This window comes from Leptidea sinapis, chromosome 13 (genome assembly GCF_905404315.1).
Source record: "Leptidea sinapis chromosome 13, ilLepSina1.1, whole genome shotgun sequence".
Classification (NCBI taxonomy): Eukaryota; Metazoa; Arthropoda; class Insecta; order Lepidoptera; family Pieridae; genus Leptidea; species Leptidea sinapis.
Genome location: NC_066277.1, coordinates 8,970,858 through 8,992,883, shown reverse-complemented (window position 1 = coordinate 8,992,883; position 22,026 = coordinate 8,970,858). Strand labels below are relative to the sequence as shown.

Sequence of the window (22,026 nt, the reverse complement as noted above, 5' to 3'; positions counted from 1 at the left end):
TTTATTGAAACTTTCTGTGTGTCTTCAGGTGGATTCGAGAATGGTTTAGATTCACAATTGAACTACCTCCTGAACGGCTGGACCGATTTTGATGAGATTTTTGTGTGTTCCAGTGAATTTGAGATTGATGTGTGTCTTCGGGTGGATTCAAGAATGGTTTACATTCACAATTGAACTACCTCCAAAACGGCTAGACCGATTTTGATGATATTTTTGTGTGTTCCAGTGTATTTGAGATTGGTGTGTGTCTTCAGGTGGATTCGAGAATGGTTTAGATTCCCAATTAAACTACCTCCTAAACGGCTGGACCGATTTTGATGACTTTTTGTTTGTTTCAGTGAATTTGAGATTGGTTTAGATTCTCAATTACGTCCATATAATATAATTCTCCTGCTCATGTGTATGTTAGTGAACTCCTCCTAACGGCTGGACAGATTTTTCAAATTTAAGACGTGTGTACAGGACAACGTCTGTTGGGTCCACTAGTGGTTATATAAATTTTAAAGTAACAAATATTTCTCAAATGCTTTATTTATTTTGTGATGTATGTATAGTATTTACTATTACAACCTTAACTTTTAACTTAAATCTAATCAAACGTTCACATATTCCTCGTAGCGCCGCCACTTTTATCATTCATTTACTTTGTATTTTTTTTCACTTATGCGTTCACATGGTATGAGTTGGGGCAGTTTTAACCTTCGTTGCAATGTCTTGTATATGCTTTGCATCCCGTTTAACGTAGTATTTAAAATCTTCTCCAGGTCTATAGCCCGCTGCTGGATATCCTAACGAGTTTGCCTTAGCTAATCTTCCAGACACGACTGATGGCGAGCAGCTGAGCATTAAAGGAATTCCGCAACCACTGTGAGTATTGGGAAATATACCAACAGCACTCGAACCACCAGAGTTAGAACCAACTAGTGATGAAGAAGACAGATAACCAGACTTTCCTGAGGAGTGATGATAGTTCCAAGGCATTGCACTCTTCTCCATATTCTCTCTCATATTCATATGCATGCTGGGTTCCATTGCTGTATCAGCATCAGATGTCCGCTGATTATTTAAATCATGTTCTTCCCTTAAAAATGTAGATGGGTCTTGTTGATTGAGTACATTGTGATAGTAATTATTAAACCTTGGCATTGGAATTTCGTGGGAGTTTTCAAGATCAAGATTTCCCAAATGGTCCGTATGAATATGTGTTACTCTATTAAAATCAGAGGGAAATTGATGACTTCTTTGTTTTTCTTGTGCCCACCGCATAAAGAAAGGATCCTGAGAATAGTGTTGGAAATGTTCTCGGTTCCATTTTGACATACTGTCCTTCAAATGAGAAGAAGTGTGGACATTTATATTCTTATCACGGCTTAATTCAACGTTATGTTGCATACCCATGTCATTATAATCATTTAGCTCCGACATCTTCATTGATGGTGTATCAGTCAAATGTTGACTGTCAACCTTGAAGGCTTTGTTCGTGTTTTTCGATTTCATATCACTTGTTTCTGATTCAATAGGGGTTTCGGGTGCCAAATTAATTAATCTCGCAGTTGGGTGGTTCAAATGATCACTGGCTTTTTCAATATCAACATCGGTTTTTTGTGGCCGATGTAAATGTGTATTATGAATGGCTTTGGGTTCTTTATCTTCCAATACAGATTTTGGAGACGACATATCCTGGTTCACATGCATCTTCAAGTGTTCAGATAACTTTTTATCATTTCCCTTCATTGTGTGCTCTTCACTTGATTCTGCTTTACTATCAAATGATGATCTGATTAATGTGTTTTGATCATGGTGTTGTTTGTGACTTTCCAGTGATTGCTTTTTTTCGAATGCATCTTCGTCTGAAGCCTCCCGCAATTGACTGTGTGTTTCAGTTTCTTTGTGTTCTTTATCAATAGAGACATCGAACTTCTCAGTATTCATATTATGATTATCATCCGCAGAACGCATTAAGTTTTCTTCTGTATTTTCATCTTTAATTATTGACGCACTGTTATCTGAATCAGAAAAGGTATTCTTTGCAACCGGTAAATATGTTTTGGAAGCGATGGTAGATGGTTCCGATATTAAATCTACATCATTGGCTTCCTTAACACTAACGGTGCTCTCAATACTTTTCACGTCATGTTTGATTTCTGAGGTTAAAATTGATTCCTTTTTACTGTCTTCTGCCATGCTATTTTCCGACATTCGTTGTTCTTTTGGATGGATTGTTTCTAACGTTTTGCTTTCTGTATCAACTATTAGGGCTTTTCTTTCAGCACCTTCAGTATTTTCCTTCTCTGCATGTTTTGCACTCATGACAGTATTGCTTTCCTCCCAATCTTTATTTGATTTCTGAAGATCAGCTAAACTTTCAGATGCAAACCTCTCGTCTTCGAGATTTGAGATTTTTTCTGTTATCTCAGATGATCTTTGGATATTTTTTAAATCATTTATTGATGGTTTTTTCATCTCTTCAGCAGGTTCATCAGTTTTTAACTGTTCTACCTCGCGAGATATGTGTGGCTCATTAATAGTTTCAGCTGATGTAATTAAATCCATTTCTGCAGATTTTTCAAGCTTCAAGCTATCGCTATGAAGGCTAACTTTTTGTTTTTTATTTTCAGTAGCGAAAACCTCCATATTTTCATCTGATTTCTTCTTCTCTTGTACATTAAATTTTTTCTCTGCAGTTTCAGCTTCAAGTTCCGGGTTAACTATTTCCATACTTCTTGCTTTACTTTCTAAGGTATCTGACTCAACCCTCAAGCTCACCGGTTTTGATAAATCTTCTACATGTTTTGCTTGCTCCTTAATTTCTTGCAAATTATTCTCATTTAGAGCGTTTTTTTGTTGTTTTTCATGCTTATCAGACGATTCGGATACTTCCATATCTCTAGCCTGAGGTTCTAAATTTTTAAGATTCATCTCTTCATGAGAGCCTTTAGTTTGTTCTGTATGCAATAGTTCAGCTTCCTCTGAAAAAAGATGACCATTACTAGACCTTCTAAATGTGTCTTCAATGTTTTTTGCTATCTCAACATTTTTTTGAATGTTTTCAATAGCTTCTTTCCATTCGGCCATCCTGGCCTCTTCAGACTTAGTAGCTAAATTTTCATCCAATGTTGTTTTTTCATGTGCCCATTCCGGATCTTCTCTTGCTTCAATGTGTTCAAGTATTTCCCTTGGTGTCACTTCGCCGACTTGTTGGTTTTCAACTGGTTTCTTTTGTATTAATTTAGAAGTTTGTTCCATCTTTTTTAAATCTCTTTGTAAAATTTCTACGGCCTCCCTTGCCATTTGTATGCTCTGTTCAACGTCGATCTCTGACATTTCTTCATGGTCTTCTTCGTTGTCCAAACTCCTCATGCCAGTCGCTGGTAATTCATCATCACAAAGCTTAAATCTGAACTGTCTTCGACACTTCTCTCGTGGTTCAGGTTGCGCTGTTTCCTCGTTGGAATCACGGAAAAGTTTGTAGCCAAATTTTCTTCTTACAAGAATGGGCCTTCTTTGTGAATGAGCTTTTCCTGTTTGTGCGTCAATTTCACTGTTGAGTAATCCATTATTAGTCTCATGTCCTTTCAGTAATTCCGAAGGAGAATCTTCAACAAGAGACTTTCTTTGACGCTTGACAGTTTTCAGAACACCATTCAGCCTTGACTCTTCATCCTTCCCTATGAACGCTGGACTTGCGGCTGATAAGACTACTATTACTGAGAGGACTATTAGTGTCTTCATGGTGGACTGTGATCGTTTGATGGTTGAGTGAGAGTTTCGTTGACTTTATATACAAATGTATGAAATGAGTAAGTCGTGGTTAAACGTCGATACGTGTCTAATAAGAAACATCTCGAAGGTTAGCTGAGGCGACTGTTTTCATTTAGAATCTTTATTGTAAGGCTGTTTACACACTTATTATTACAATCTTATATTTAATAATATAACATTAAATATTACTTTATAGGAATCATACATTTATAATTTATAATACATAAGTAATATCTTAAAATATCAATATTTTATAATGAATTATTTTTTCACAACATAACAATTGTAACTATATGTAAAATATTTCATACGATTACATGAATCAAAATCTATATAAAAAATTATATTATTTTTCATATTTATATATTTAAGCTGAATAGAATAAAGAAAAACTCTATGAGTGTTTTGTATGTAGCCAGCCTAAGGACATATTATGACAAAAATAATTATTCGTTTGCATTAAACAAAAAAATTAAACGGTTTGTTGATTCATAAATATTAGATTGTGTTGTGAGAATATTGAAAGCGTATTCGATCCTCATTGAGGACGAATGTAACACCGCTTATGAATAAGTATAAATAAAATAAATAAAACCTTAATTTTGCTAGAAAACATGTTACAATGGATGTAAATAGTTTTAATGTATCAATGTTACGGCCATTTCTGGCATGCAAAATTATTATTAACAAAATTCTAGTTATTATTATAATTGATTTAACATTAACAAACTGTATATTTTAAGCACTTAGGTTAATTAAAATTATAATTATTATGTTTAAATGTCATTATTTAAAGACTAGAATTAATATATTTTTTTAAAGTCAATTTAATTTAATCTAATGTGTCAACATTTCATTTATGGAATAAAAACATTTATCTATAAGCCATGTAAAAAGATCCTTTTTAAATCGTTGGACGGATAATACGCGTAAGCTTGGAGGGAGTTTATTAAATATTTTTATACACATGAGATAGCTACATTTTCCGTAGGATGCATTATGAAATTTGTGTGCAATCACCAGTCTGTCACCGTTTCTTGTATTTCTCGGATAAATATCTCTTGCTTTTGCAAATAAATGGTCATGTTGTTTGACAAAGATAAATATTTCGTATGTACACATACAGGGAAATGGAAGTAAAAGTAAAAGGCTCCTGTCATAGCTCTTAAGCATCTCTTTTGGGCTATGAAAGCCCTATTAGCCTATTATTAGGAAACTCTAGCGAAGTTTCCCCACAAGATGAGTCCATATCGAAGTACTGATGCGACATAACCATGATAAGCTGCCAGGACTGTACTTGGTAAAGCCGTTTAACGCAATCTATATAACACACTAGCTGACCCGGCAAACGTTGTTTTGCCATATAAAGTATAATTCACACGATAGTTTTATAAGTAATAAAATATTGCCTATATTATAGCCTGTACATCATTTTGTTCTATTGTCAATAGTTTTTGCAGCGCACGCAAAAATAGGTTTTCAATTTTACACCTTGTGTTACAAAATAGCAATTTTATTACGGATTCCTAATTTAAAAAAAAAACATAGTCTTCCTCGATAAATGGACTACCCAACACTGAAAGAATCATTCAAATCAGACCAGTAGTACCAGAGATTAGCGCGTTCAAACAAACAAACAAACACTGCAGCTTTATAATATTAGTATAGATAAACATATCTATAAATTTTTTGGCATACCATGTCTACATGCTCTTTCCATTTTAGATTTTTATCTAGAAGTACTCCTAAAGATTTAACATGCAGAGCTATATACAGGGTGGTTTTTTGAGAAGGGCAGTGATGGCCAAGTCGGAAACTACGAGACTTAAAAGTCGTGAAAGGAGTCATGCCTTCGATTTATAAGATACCGATAACTGCATATTGTTTTTTTTTATTTCTTGAAATTTGACGGAAATCGACCCGAATGATTTCAAAAAAATTACACCCTGTATTATTGGACCAATGGACTCTGTTGCTCATAAGGATCAATCTTTGCAATAAAATATATTACTAAAAATGAAAGGAAGTACTAAATTTCTTGTTTTATTTTTACACGGAAGACAAGTCAATCTAAGATCGTCAGAGAGACGATAAACTTACAATTGGAGTCAAAGGAAACCATTTTGAGCAACTTAAAACTTAACTAACACTTTAGTGTTAGTTAAGTTTTAAGATGTTTAAGAAGTAATTATTAATGCAATTAGTAATTGTAATTTGCAATTAGTAATTTTTTTCTATTTCCTTTAATTTTTAGTAATACATATCTTTGCATAGATTGATCCTTATCAGCATCAGAGTCCATTGGTTCAATAATACAGGTTGTAATTTTTTTTGAAAAATCATTCGGGTCGATTTCCGTCAAAAGTTCAAGAAATTTTAAAAACTAAATATGCAGTTATTGGTTTCTTAAAAATCGAGGGCATGACTCCTTTCACGACTTTTCTCAAAATCTCGTAGTTTCTGACTTGGCCATCACCACCCTTCTCAAAAAAACCACCCTGTATACATATCTATTTTATGAAAAATAAGGGACGATACGAGCAAGAAGTTCAACTGATGGTAATTGATACGTCCCGCCCATTCCAAGAAAGTGCCGCTCAGGATCATTGAAAATCCCCAACAATTCTGAGCGGCACTACAATTGCGCTCGTCGCCTTGATGAGGCATAAGATGTTAAGTTTAAGTTACATTTTCCCAGTAATTTCACTAGCTACGGCGCCCTTCTGACCGAAACATATTGTGTTTGTTTTATGGTCACACATTACTGTTTCATGGCAGAAACAGGCGCCGTTGCGGTACCAGTAATCTACCCGGCATCCTGTGCAAAGGAGTCTCCCACTGTATATATGTGTGTCTTTCTGTTCATAAATAATAATATGTTACTTGATTTTTATGCTACTATATTCCTTCTTTTTATTACTTCTATTATTTTAATAATCTGCTGCAACTTCAAAATAGCAGATCGAAATTTATTTTTCATTTCTCATTCTCGGAAAGAATTGTTGTTTTGATCTGATTATTGTGTAGAAAATGTTGCTTCCCTCCACAGAGAAGGAAAAACTCATACTATTTACTTCCCACCCAAGGGCCGGAATGAACTTTAAAAATAAAACTGCTGTCAGCTGTGTAGAGTCTTATGTCAAAGAAAAACTAATAAAAACAAATGCTGCAAACAACTTAGCACAAACTTCTTTGAGCGGAATAAGCCGCAACAATTACGCGGTCAGTTCCATATTTAAAATTCAAAAAGTCGACATAAATTGTCCTAATTTGACAATTAATTTTAATAGGTACTACTAATATTATAACATATTATCTATGAATAGTTTAGATAAACACATAATTTTATTTTCCTCATATTCGAAATGAAAAGTAGAGTGTTTAACACGGGTAAAAAAATCAATTCCTACTCGGACTATACCTCGGGAATTGATTCTTTCGACCCTTGGTTAACAATCTACTATTGTACTCAATTTAATGTCTTCCAACTAGAGTGGTGTATGCATCAGTAACTGGCATTCATACCTAATTATGTATAACCCCTGATTATTACAATTTTTTGTTTGTAATGCTGTAGTTAAGTAAATAAATATATTAATGCAACTGGTTTGTATTTAAGGGCATTTCCTTCAGCTTTTATATTTCTTTTTATAAAAGAGGAGCACATACGGCCGTACGGGTCACCTAATGTTAAGTGATCACCGCCGCCCACATTAGGCATAAAAAGGCATTTATTTTCTCAAAATTGATTCCTTTAGAATTCTTTTTGATGTCATTTTTAATAACTACTAGATACTACTACCTCTCTCAGATCTCTTACAACACTAGAGGAATCACAGGAGCCGTATCGTATTGGGCACACCACGTACTACTCCGCAAGGAAGCACATTTCGCAACTTGTTTGTTCGTTGCAGAATGTTTGAAACCGCACTAAGACCGAATCATAACAGTACAGATGTACAGTAACTATGGCTTAAACTCTACAGCTAATGTTACAATTATATAATTGTATTTTTAATATAGATGAAAACATTGATATCTTCTTTTCAAACTTTCTTAATTTTAAAAAACCAAATTTATATTACTCTCCAAAATTTATAGATTTTAGATTTTAAAATATCACATGTATTTCGTAAAGTAATGTTGTGCCTACCTATAATTTAAGTACATTTAAACTATTTTATTATATTTGTTTAATTCTTAGTGCATAAGTTAATAAATTGTATTTAGTTGGTAAGCCTTTATGAATAAATAAAATAAAGTACAGGTGGCTCTTCGATGATTTTCCAATAGTCTATTTGAGAGTATCAAAAGTAATAACTTATTTTATACCAAATGACAGAAGCCAAAACTGAATCAAGACTATTAATTTAACCTTAGATACTTTATTTGTCTAGATAGAGCCTCTTGCTGTAAGGCAACGCATGATATCAGGCCAGGTTTGAAAAAAAGAAAGAAATATATTTGTTTGTAACAAACACAATATTAACATAATATAATAGAAAAAACATATATACAAAAGAAATTATAAATTGGAGTGTTTGTCGGAAATTGGTCACACTTCAGCATAATGCTGATTACCTACTGACGCAAACAGCGCTGAACTTCCAGTGGGACCACTAATTAACTTTAGTGTGCATGACAGCTACGTATTACACTCGGGATACGCCAGTCACTTTGTTTTAGTGTGCGTGTGTTTGTGAAAATAGAGATGAAAAGTTCGCCGATATTTATTTCCACATCTGTTACAGTCTATCTACACGTATAAATTATCTATGAATTTAACGCAGCATTTAACGAAATACAACTATGCTTAAACTCAGACTCAGACTCAAGTCGACTTTAACTGAACGAGGGTAACCAAGGCGAGCGTGACGGCTGTATCTCATTCAGTATCCAGTAGAGTTGTGAGCGAACGTTATAAAATTTGGCTTCAGTATTCGACCTACTTATACGATATGATCTAGCATAGTAAATCTACAGTAGAATAATATTAATATATAATATATATAATGTCCAACCAATAAATTTCATAACTTGTGTATCATTTGTAATTTTGTGTACTTTTTTCGCCTTACGTTTAATTGTATATCAAATCGTTATGTTTATATTCACTCCTACTTTGTTTATATTAAAGTGGAAACTTTATTGGCTTTTCTATACATATAAATAAAATTGAAGTGTCTGTTTGTAATATTGAAATAACCGTTTTTTACTACATGTATATGAATATAAATATACGGATACATACACCAAAATAACATTTATTACAATTTTTGTCTGTCTGTTTGTTAATCCGGCTAATCTCTGAATTGGCTGGACCGATTTTGACGGGACTTTTATTGACAGGTAGCTGATATAATAAGGAGTAACTTAGGGCGCTTATTTTAGAAAAAATCTTTTATTTAAGAAAAATAAAGTAATGTTGCAATGTCCAAGAAACGTTTTAACTCTAAAAAATAATTTATATGGCAAAACAATGTTTGCCGGGTCAACTAGTGTAATATAAATTATGTATTACAATATTTTCCCCCTTATTCATAATGGTCCGCTAACTTTAAACAGCCGCTCAGGAGTGTTTTTTCTCATTCTGACTTAGGGTCAATAGAAGAAGACAGAGTGAGAATAAGCAATACTTTAAGTTAGCAGACTATTATGAATAAGGGGGTTTATATGTACATAACTTAAGCTGTTTGTTTTCCAATAAATAAATAAAAAAATATATACTGAAGAGTTGATAGGTCAGGTCAATACCGGGATGATGCCAGGAAAACAAGCCAGTATCCTATACCAGGAATGACAAATCAAACTCTTAATCTATGCCTGTCATCTGTTATACACCGTTTTAACCAGTTATAAAACTTAACTATCATTTACTACTACTGAACACATTTGTTAAAACAAAACAAATAAAAAACAAAAATTAAAATAGTTCAATTCTAAATTTTATTCATAAATCCGTACTCCCCTCGCCCCTCACTCCCCGCACCTGGCAGGATTGCTACATTGATAAGCAGGACCTTTGAGAAGTTTACTCATCATCACAAGCCGGAAGATGTCCACAGCTGGACAAAGTCCTCCCCCAAAGATCTCCACAATGATCGGTCCTGCGCTGCCCTCATCAAACATCATTCGGCCATCATAGCGAGTGGTTAGCGATCCTACCTACTAAGCTAGAGGTCCCGGGTTCGAATCCCGGTAGGTGCAAGCATTTATATGATGAATATGGATGTTCGTTATAAAGTATATTGTATCAAATATATCATTGTCTTGTAACCCATAACACAGGCTATAGATGCTTAACTTGGGGCAAGATAATTTGTGTAAAATTGGTCAATATTATTATTATTATCATTATCATGTTTGGGGCCTACCACCACTGCATCTTCCGGTACGTGGTCGCCATTCGAGGACCTTACTGCCCCAACGGCCATCTGTCCGTCGAACTATGTGCCCTGCTTACTGCCACTTCAGTTTCGCAACCATCTGGGCTATGACTCGCGTGACTTGGGTTCTCCTACGGATCTCCTCATTTCGGATTCGATCTTAGTTTAATATAATAATTTAGTTTAATATCACTGAAAAGTTAAATATTATCATTCTGTTATTTTCATATACAAAAAAACTGATTGCAAATTTGCGATCTTTACTTTTATTATGGAAGAGGTGGACAAACGAGCGTGCGGGTCACCCGATGTTAAGTGATCACCGCCGCCCACGTTCTCTTGCAACAACTGAGGAATCACAGGAGCGTTGCTGGACATTAAGAAAATGTTCGCCCTTTTTGTAAAGTATGATGTACCCATGTTGTATCATCATTGAATATTCATATAAGAAGGAAGCTCATTCCACAGCTTGGTTGTAAAAACATAACATATTGTTTAGATTTACAAGAGCGACACCTCAAGTCAATTTCCTAATATGCAAATATTGGTGTTGAGCAGGTTATCAACTGTAAAGTAGATCCTGTAGATGAAGCCACAACCTGAGAGTTGAACAAAGCAAACAGAATTTTATAACGAGGAGGTACTCGAACGGTTAGCTCAGTTGGTTAGAGCACCTGCACGGAACGCCGGAGGTCGTGGGTTCGAATCCCGCATAGTTCATAAAATTTTGTTTTTCAAATTTTATTTGAAAATTAGTTAACATACAAGTTTTATTTAATTACTAGTAATGTCATGCGATTTCACTCACTGCGTGAATAACCAAGCTAAGCATTTTTTTTTTTATTATAATCAATTATTTAATAACATACGTGTGATTAACCTAATTTATTTTAAGTGTTACTTTGCTGACGACTTTAATATAATTCCTTTGTCTTTATTTTTAATCTTATTAATATAACTATAGGTGAAAATTTGTAAGTAGCCTTCAGTACTTAATTATATAATTACCTACTTGTTAATAACCTAGCTGTAAGTTTTCCGAATAGAATAAACATAAAATAAAAAAAAATACATACCGATCTCGTGGTAGACGAAAGACTACTAAGTCGGACTATAGATTTATGTGGACTAGCTGACCCGACAGACGTAGTTCTGTATATTATAATAAATAAAATAATGTTTTTATATGAATTTGTCAATAAAATATCATAACATCAAGAATTCCTTCGTAAAATATGCACCCTGCTGTCGTAATGAAATTGTTTCACAGAAGAACTGTCAAACCATGCGTCAATAAATTCTCTCATAGAAATTATGTATGGACACATCAAAGGAAAAACAAATTTGTTGTTTTTATTTAATTTAGCAGCATTTTCCTATTTATTAACCTTTTAAACCTTCTCTGGACTTCCACAATTAATTCAAGACCAAAATTAGCCAAATCGGTCCAGCCGTTCTCGAGTTTTAGCGAAACTAACGAACAGCAATTCATTTTTATATATATAGATAGATAGATAACATAAAAGTTTTATTTCACTTAGTTATTATTCTATTATTGCATTATTTTCTGTAGATTGACATTTTTAAATTCGTTACATCTTTTGAATGTAATGTCCGATTTCAATAATTTAAAAAGTATTTAACAGGTATTGAAGGTCTTTAATGAAACACCTATTATTTAATGGTATAAGGATTATTACAGGGGTATGAATTATATGGTTTGATAATTGTCGTCACTTTTATCAACTTTTATAATGTAAAAAAGTAGTTATAGTGGCATAACTACAGTAGTTGGACATATTATCGTATCGCGAACGAATAAAGTTGGTTAAAACACAAATGTTTCCTCTTTATAATACTAATTCATATAAGCAACCAGGAAATTAAGACCAGAATTGAAGTGGCTCGAAGCACCTTTAATAAAATGAAAAAAGTTCTTTGCAACCGCGGTGTTAAGATTCCCGTCGCACTCTAATACTGCGCTATTACAAGCTTTCGAAACGTGGGCATACAGACGTATGTTGGCCATTAGTTGGACTCACAAGGTCACGAATGTGGAAGTCCTGCGCCACGTCAATCAAAAACGCGAACTATTGCAAGCCATCAAGATGAGGAAAGTCGCATATTTGAGGCACGAGAGGTACGAACTCCTACATCTCGTCATGATGGGGAAAGTTGCCGGAAGAAGAGGCGTGGCTCGCAGAAAAAACTCTAGCTGCGCAACATCCGGGAGTGGACAGGAAGCGCGAGTGCGGCAGAAGTACTCGCGGCGCGAAGAACAAAGTTGAATTTACAAAGCTGACTGCCAACCTTCGCTAGTCGGAGAGGATGCGAGGAAGAACAACATATAGGTTTATAAGATTTTAGTTATGTATTTGACGTTACTATTTAGTTTACTAGCTAAAATAAGTTTTGCTTTATATAACAATACAAGCCGACTCAGCAAACGTTGTATTTCCATAAAAATTAATAAAAAAATTTGGGCTACAAAAAATAGATTTTGGCCGATTCTCAGACCTATCCGATATGCACACAAAATTTATATTGTTATATATATTAGATACTTATCGTGACGTCAGCAAATGGCAAAACGGAAGACTAGCGTTGGTTTTCAAAGCAGTCAACATGCTGACTTGGGACCATTTTAAAAACGTATAGTATAAATGTTTCAGATTTTGTTTTTTTTTTTGTTTATTGTGTGTCTCTTTCAAATGTTTTTTTGTATTTATGTGTACCTACTATACGTTTCAAATTATCGTTTTTCTTTCTTTCTTTCATTGAAAACCGCACTGTAGAAGAACGCCAGGCATCCAGATGGTGGGGATAATATCCTTGTTTGTGATGTGTCATCTGAAGATGGGATTCGTTGTCAGGAACCAGGTCAAATATCTCTTCGAAACAGTCCCCGTGTGAAATACGGAGGAAGACAAACAATGTAGCGACGTCTCTACGCAGCGCCAGATGATGATGAGCGTTGCCGGCTTTTAAGGAAGGTGTACGCGCTTTTTTTGAAGGTACCCATGTCGTATAGTCCCGGAAACACCGCACAAGGAAGCTCATTCCACAGCTTCGTAGTACGAGGAAGAAAGCTCCTTAAAAACCGCACTGTGGAGGACCGCCACACCGGTGGGGATGATATACTAACTTGTGGCGTGTCGTGCGAAGGTGGAATTCGGCTCGGAATCAGGTCAAACAGCTCTTCGGAACACTCCCCGTGATAAATGCGGTAGAAGACACACAATGAAGCGACGGCTCTTCGCAACGGCAAGTGATCCAGCCGTTCATAGATCACTGGATCCCCAACAATTGGAGCAACTCTGCATTGGACGCGTTCATATAGTTTGAGCTGATAATGGGGTGCGCCAGACACGATGACAATAATACTTCATACTATCTGGCCTGACGTGCGCTTTGAAGAGCGCTAGAATGTGGGCCGGCTTAAAGTATTGCCGTGTTCTATTCATGACGCCCAGCGTCTTCGAAGCAGATTTGACTTTGCCTTCCAGGTGAACGCGGAATAGCCAATCGCTCGAGATTTCAAGACCGAGTATTCCGATGCTAGGCGAAGCATTAAGGGAAGTCTTGTCGAAGAACGATGTGACGACAAATGGAGTTGTAGACTGTATTGTAATGCGTAAATTTGAGTAGCTTTTCTACATAGCCCGACCATTATATTTGGTATTTGAAAACTAATGGTATATAGACGTCATCCAGTCAACATACTCGTAAAACGACCTACATTTAGTAAAATTAATTAACATTAGATGTAATACGATGCGAAGTTGAATGAAACTAAAATAGATCAATTTTTCGCTAGAACCGCAAGTTAACATTACATCGTTTTAAATAGATAAAGTAAACGCGTCTCTGAATAAAATATGATGTCATTTTCAAACTTTATACAAACATTCAACATACCTGATGCATCGATTTTAGAAAAATTGGATTTTTTATGTAAATTTTTGTCACCACATGTATTGTGAGATGAATACATAAACTGCAATTAAGTTTAAATTCAAATATTTTTATTCAAAATCACTTATTGAACGTGAAAAAATGGTGAAAAATGGGTGGTAGCATTCAAAAAAGACTGCCTCAGACCTGAGAAGAGCGAGCGCAAGAAACTCAGCGTTCTTTTTTTTATATAAAAATATGGATAACAATCTGATATCGCACAATAAACATTTATAATTTAAAAACCTGAGGGTGTTAGCTTCGTTCCCAGTCTGTGGTGTTATTAAGAAAATCGTTTATGCTATAGTAACCTTTCCCATACAAACGGTTTTTAACAATTCTCTTAAATTTCGTAACACATTTGTTTTGCACATTTTCTGGGATCATATTGTAGAAGCATATACATCGCCCAATAAAAGACTTACTAAATCGACTTAACCGAGTAGTAGGCATAACAAGTTTATGTTTGTTCCTCGTGTTAACATTATGAATGTTACAGTTTCTAGCAAATTCCTCAATATAAGCACATTGCTGAATATATAGAACATTTTCAAAAATATATTGAGAAGTAACAGTCAAAATGTTTATTTCTTAAAATTTTTCTCTTAATGATTCTTTAGGACCTAGGTTATCAATAATGCGTAAAGCCCTCTTCTGCAGCACAAAGATGGTATTAATATCGGCCGCACTGCCCCATAACAATATACCATAGGACATGATACTATGAAAATAACTAAAGTATACTAGTCGCGCTGTATCTATGTCCGTTACCCGTCTAATTTTCTTAACCGCATATGCTGCAGAACTAAGCCTATTCGTCAATCCTTCAATATGGGGGCCCCGTTGCAATTTGGAATCAAGAGTAATGCCAAGAAATACAGCAGATTCCACTTGTTTAACCACCTCTCCCTTTATTAAAATATCTTCCTTCATAGAGTGTCTTCCTTCCTTACTAAATAAATGAGAGTGTGGGATTGTCTGGGTGTTAACCGATCATTATGACATTTTTCACGCTACGTGAGCCAGAGGGGATTTTATTCCGAAAGGATAATGAAGGAAAAGAATCATTTTCAAAGTTCTCGGGATGGTATATGAAATACGAGTATATAATATGGTGAAATCCAAGATCGCCGCTGCGTAAAATTATATTTGCAATCATATGAATATCTTTTCCAAGGTTCTCAGGATTACATAAAACGAATTCAGGGTCATTTATGAAACTTCAAGATCGCATCCGCGCTAAATTATCATTGCAATAATGTGAATATATTTTCCAAGGTTCTCAGGATTATATAGAACGAATTCAGGGTCATTTTTGAACTCCAAGATCTCATCCGCACTAATTTATCATTACAACGATATCAATGTCTTTTCCAAGGTCCTCAGGATTACATAGAACGAATTCAGGGTCTTTTTTTAAAACTTCAAGATCGCATCCGCGCTATTTTATCATTGTAACAATATGAATATTTTTTCCAAGGTTCTAAGCTTTACATAGAACGAATTCAGGGTATTTTTTTAAGACTTCAAGATCGCATCCGCGCTAAATTATAATTGTAACAATATGAATATCTATAAAGTAATGGAGTCGATCATCAACCGCCAGCTCTTGGGGTACCTAGAGGGGCACCAGCTGATCAGCGACTGCCAGTACGGTTTCCGTCAGGGTCGCTCAGCTGGTGATCTTCTTGCGTACCTCACCCATAAATGGGCGCAAGCGGTTGAGTCGAAGGGAGAGGCGTTGGCGGTGAGTTTGGACATAGCGAAGGCCTTTGATCGGGTGTGGCATAAAGCGCTTATAGCGAAACTGCCATCCTATGGGCTTCCCGAGAAGTTGTGCAAATGGGTCACTAGCTTTTTGGCTGATCGGAGCATCAAGGTTGTTATCAACGGTGCATGCTCCGACTTAAAACCCATAAACTCTTGTGTCCCGCAAGGCTGTGTGCTATCCCCTACGCTGTTTCTTCTGCATATCAATGATATGCTGCAAATCAGCAATATTCATTGCTATGCAGACGACAGCACGGGGTATGCTTCCTACACCGGCCGTGCCAACATGTCCCGGGATAGCGTTGACGACAACCGGATCAAACTTGTGTCTGAAATCGAGACTATGCTTTGCAAAGTCTCGGAATGGGGCCGACAAAATTTAGTCCAATTCAACCCCAAGAAGACACAAGTTTGTGCGTTCACCACTAAAAAGTCTCCCTTTGTCGTATCCCCTCGATTCGAGATCACTCCTCTAACTGCCACAGCCTGTATTGGCATACTTGGCGTCGATATATCGATATAGCGATATATCGCATACAACGAAGAGCGGCTCGAATCATCGACGATCAAGTCATCTCCGAACGGCTTGATTCTCTAGCATTGCGTAGAGATGTGGGTCCTCTCTGCATCTTCTACCGCATTTATCACGGGGAGTGCTCAGAGGAGCTGTTCGGGTTGATTCCAGCGGCCGAATTCCACCATTGGACATTACGTGCAAAGCACCATCCGCATCACGTAGACGTCTGGCATTCCACAACCGCGCGTTTTCTTCGAAATTTCTTGCCTCGCACAGCCACTTTGTGAAATCAACTACCGGCAGCGGTCTTCCCGAACAGATACGACTTAGGGACCTTCAAGAAAAAAGCATACTCCCACCTTAAAGGCCGGCAACGCATTTCTTGACACACCTGTTGTTGCGGATGTCCATGGGCGGTTACCTCACCTCTCCCCATCCCGTGGGCCTCTTGCCCGTTTGCCCCCTCTCAAATAAAAAAAAAATCTTTTCCAAGGTCCTCAGGATTACATAGAACGAATTCAGGGTCATTTTTGTACTCCAAGATCGCATCCGCACTAGTTTATCATTACAACGATATCAATGTCTTTTCCAAGGTTCTCAAGTTTACATAAAACAAATTCGTGGTTACTAGACCCTTGGTATAATTGTAGTATACACTATAATATATTGTACATACTTTAGCTATCATAAGCTTCTTGTAAATCACATGTATACTGAACCATAACTAATGGACGAGAATTAAATAAATTTAAGTATGTATAAGTTTAAAAAAAAACATTTCTGTCTAATTGTATAAAAATAATTTCAAGATAATCTCTAATATATAAAATTCTCGTGTCATGGTGTTAAACTTTGAACTCCTCCGAAACGGCTTGACCGATTCTCATGAAATTTTGAGTTCATATTGGGTAGGACTGAGAATCGGACAACATCTATTTTTCATCCCCCTAAATGTTAAGAGTTACACGAAAATTTTTTTTTATATTTGTTGACATTTTTTTTTAAATTTGTTTGATTATGAGTCAGCATTAAAAAAACCCATACAACTTCAAATTTTCACCCATCTACGATCAACAGTTACTTTTGTATCACGATTTTATTAACGTTTGCTGTATTGCCGATATTAAACCTAGTTACTAAATAAAATTACAAAAATTATTAAATAAAAGTTATTCGACTAAATTATGCGATATAATAATATTTTCACTGGTTGTATTTAATACGATCTCTATTACAATATTGACCTTTCTGCAAACGTAAAATAGCACGAGGAATAATTTTTATAAGGATTTTTGTTTTCTTACACCAAAGAAGAATATATACTTCTTACGAGCATACACACACACTATTTATTTATGGAAGAGAGGAACAAATGAGCATATCTTTTATGGAAATAAGGGACGAGACGGGCTGAACTTTCCGCTGATAGTAATTGATACGCTCTACCCATTACAATGCAGTACCGCTCAGGATTCTTGAAAAACCCAAAAATTCTGAGCGGCACTACAATTGCGCTCGTCATCTTGAGACATAAGATGTGAAGTCTCATTTGCTCAGTAATTTCATTAGCTACAGCGCCCTTCAGACAGAAACACAGTAATGTTTTTATTTATGGAATAGGAGGACAAAAGAGCGTACGGGTCACCTGGTGTTAAGTGATCACCGCCGCCAACATTCTCTTGCAACACCAGAGGAATCACAAGAGCGTTGCCGGCCTTTAAGGAAGCTGTTTACACATTACTGCTTCACGGCACAAATAGGTACCCATAATCTAGCCGGCTTCCTGTGCAAAGGAACCTCCCACTGGTAAAACGGGTTACCTGGTGGTATGAGATCACCGGAGACCATAGCCTGATCATAGAGGATTTCTTTTTTGTTTAAAAACATTTGACTAAGTCAGACCTGTGAAATTTCACGGGCTATTCAAAATATTACTACGAAATGTTCTTGTTCGAGGCACATACTTTGAATTTGGTTAGATTTCTCAATTAATTTGGGTGAGGAAGTAAATATTTGAAGGTTCCGAGAAGTTCAACTAAGCCTCACCTCGTTACCGATCACGTATCAGATGTTTATCATAAAGGGGACACACGTGACACGACCTCAGCGAAATACCAACACGTTGAGCGAACTAATCATACCACGCTTCATATCACCCGCGACTGCGTCTGCGCAGATTTGCAGAAATAACTTTTCTATTAGATTTATATAGAAGCAATGGAGCTCACAGATTTAAAATATACTAGCGTTTAGATAAACAGAACGTGCCAGAGAGAAAAACATCTCTAACGGATATACAACAAGATAGAAAAAATATTATATACAAGAGCGTCTTAACTATAGAGTACTAGCTGACCCAGCAAACGTTGTATTGCCGATATTAAAATCGCGATACAAAAGTAACTGTTGATCGTAGATGGGTGAAAATTTGAAGTTGTATGTATTTTTAATGTTGACTCATAATCAAGCAAATTTTAAAAAAATGTCAAAAAACTTAAAAAAAAATCGAGTAACCACCCTTAACATTTAAGGGGATGAAAAATAGATGTTGTCCGAATCTCAGACCTACCCAATATGCACTCAAAATTTCAAGAGAATCAGTCAAGCCGTTTCGAAGGAGTTTAACTACAAACACCGCGACATGAGAATTTTATATATTAGATGTAACTGCGGCGATGAGTCCCTATATACATATAACCTAGCCTTTTTAAATATATATTGGATTTTCTATATATATACTTGCGAATAGACAGACTTGGGTCATAAAAGAACATCTCTACACAGCAACATGGTACTACAGCAATATATCTTAAATATATAAAATTTATATACATTTTTTGGGATTTTTCAAGAATTCTGAGCGGCATTGCATGTAAAGGGCAGGGCGTATCAATTACCATCAACTGAACGTCCTGCTCGTCTTGTCTCTTATTTTCATAAATAGCGAATAGGTTTAAAATAATAGCCACCCCTCTTCTGATAAGTGTGGTAGAAGACACACAATGAAGCGCCGTCTTTACGCAACGCAAAGTGATGGATCTGTTTACAGAGTTCTGGATTTTCGACGATTGGGACACCTAATATGCATTCACGACCTTTGATCAGAACAATACTGCATAGTATGAGGCTGGGCCTGCATCTCAAAACGCCAGTTGTGGGACTTTTGAAATAGAAAAACTTTAGAACTCAACCAAATAACAAAAAAACGTTCATCTACATAATATTATGCAATACCTACTAAATACCTCTACTTAAATTAACCCATTTTGTAGATACAATTCATAATAACATATTTTCATTATTAAGTGTAAATTAAAATCCTTTAGGGCATTTCATACCCAAGGTTTCTTATTATCTAAATAATTCTTTCAACTGTATTACGATTTTTCTGTAAGTTTTTTTTTAAATATAAGGCTTTGGAGTTGTTGCGATGTATTTCCATTATGTTCTCAGGAAGCTTATTATAAAATCTAAAGCAATTGCCGATAAATGACTTGTCGAGTTTACTTAGCCTGTAAGTAGTCATTAGCATTTTATTCTTGTTTCTGATATAAATACAATGTATTATGTTTTTAATACTTTTTAAATTTATCTTTAGATATCAGATGGATTCCCCATACTTTAACCGACGACCAGAAACACCTTCGCATGGACTGGTGTCGCCAAATGTTAGATAAGTTCAACGGCGGTGACTCAAATGCTGTATTTGACATCGTCACAGTTGATAAAAGCTGGATATATTGCTACGAACCCCAAAACAAAAGACAATCAGCTCAGCGGGTGTTTCCTTTCGAGGATCGGCCAACTAAGGTAAAGAAAGGAAGAAGTCAAGGAAAAAGATGATTGCTTCATTCTTTGGTCGGAAAGGTCATTTCACGACAGTTGTGCTAGAAGATGGAAGGACAGTTACTGCAGACTGGTATGTCAATCGCTGTTTGCCTGTTGTCATGGAAAAAAATTTGAAGGCAGCGCCCTAGTAGCAGGATCCTCCTTCAACACGACAATGCTTCAGCGCACTCCGCAAAACGGACTGTTGAATATTTGACTATGGCAGGTGTCGAGATAATGAGTCAACTGCCATACAGTCCTGACCTGGCGCCCTGCGACTTTTATTTATTCCCAAGAACTAAAGATAAAATTCGAGCTATTCGCTTTACGAGCCCTGAAGATGCGGTGAAAGCGTACGAAAATGCCATTGAAGACGCCTAAGGAAGAATGGGCCCACTGCTTTTCTCAGTGGTTCCATCGAATGCGACGATGTGTAGAGAGGAACGGAGATTACTTCGAAAAACAATAAAAGTATTGGCAACTTTCTACATTAAGCCATTTTTCATTTTCTAAACATTTTCAGTGTTACCTAGGTATCTAGAAATAAGAATAAGATATATAGCTTTTATGAGTAAAAAATGGGAATATTAAAATCAATGAAAATATTTTCTGTTGTAATCACATTTTTTTGTTCAACAGTTCCTTCGGCTGCTCAGTGTAATTTCATCCGTGAAATGACTATAAAAACCAAATAAAAGATTATTCTAAGCTTACACTTAGCTATGTTTTACGTGAGTAAAGTCGGAGCAAACTGTAAGTATAGATCTCAAAGTGGCAGTAACGCAAAAGTGAATAATTTGGGGGTTAAACGATATAATATATAATAGTACAAATACAAGAAAAACTAAGTTAAATTGAACAAGCTTTATTTTAACCGTATCCACAGCCCTTACAAGAGATGTTAGATGACATAATAGTCAAAATTTGCAGCAAGAACGTAGAGTAAATATTCAGGTATTATACTTATTTCACGATCATAAGATCGAATTATCCCAGTGCTCGGCAAACTTATTAGCCAAAGAGACAGTTATGAACATTACAACAATTAAAAAAAAAGTTGGGAGCCAAATCTGCTTGTTGAATAATTTTTTATTACCCTCAATTAATAATTAATACACTAAATAAGACTTAATGTGCTTGCATTTTCTAGGAAAGTATGAGAAAGTCAGGTTTGTATGTTGTTGTTTTTAATGTAAAGTAAGCATGATTCCAAGATCTCATCAATAAGACGACTTCATAATTAGCTCTTGATAATGTTCATGTTTGAAAAAGTTTATTCGCATATACATGTTGAACCGAAAAGGGAAAGAACAGCAAACGCGAGCATATCAGCTGATAGTATAAGATTCAGTAATACTGTTCTAATTCAAATTTTCGGGGACCCAGTGCTCTGTGAACGGGTAGATCACTTAGAGTGGCGTTGATACGTTGCGGCATTGTGTGTCTTCTACCGCATTTATCACGGAGAGTCTTCCGAAGAGCTGTTTGACCTGATTCCTGGCGCTGAATTCCACCTTCACACGACAGGCCACAAATTAGGATATCATTCCCACCATCTGGATGTGTGGCGTTTCTCTACAGTTCGGTTTGAAAGGAACTTTCGACCACGTACAACCAAGCCTTGGAACGAGCTTTCTTGTGCGGTGTTTCCAGGACAACATGGACACCTTCAAAAAAAGCACGTACACCTTTCTAAAATGCTGGCGATGGTCCTGTGATTCCTCTGGTGTTACAAAAGAACCTCAGCGGCGGTGACCACTTAGGTATCCTGTGTACACTCATTTGTCCCTCCCTCCTATTCCACAAAAA

At 35.9% G+C, this 22,026-nt stretch overlaps 1 protein-coding gene across 1 annotated transcript; it reads right to left on the bottom strand.

Moving 5' to 3' along the window:
• Positions 1-669: 669 nt before the first annotated feature.
• Positions 670-3,732, bottom strand: LOC126967491 (uncharacterized). The gene is made up of 2 exons (XM_050811979.1): positions 2,172-3,732; positions 670-1,100 (listed from the first exon to the last, which is right to left on the bottom strand). The coding sequence occupies exons 1-2, from the start codon at positions 3,730-3,732 to the stop codon at positions 670-672; spliced, it is 1,992 nt and encodes a 663-aa protein (XP_050667936.1).
• Between the last annotated feature and the right edge of the window lie 18,294 nt (positions 3,733-22,026).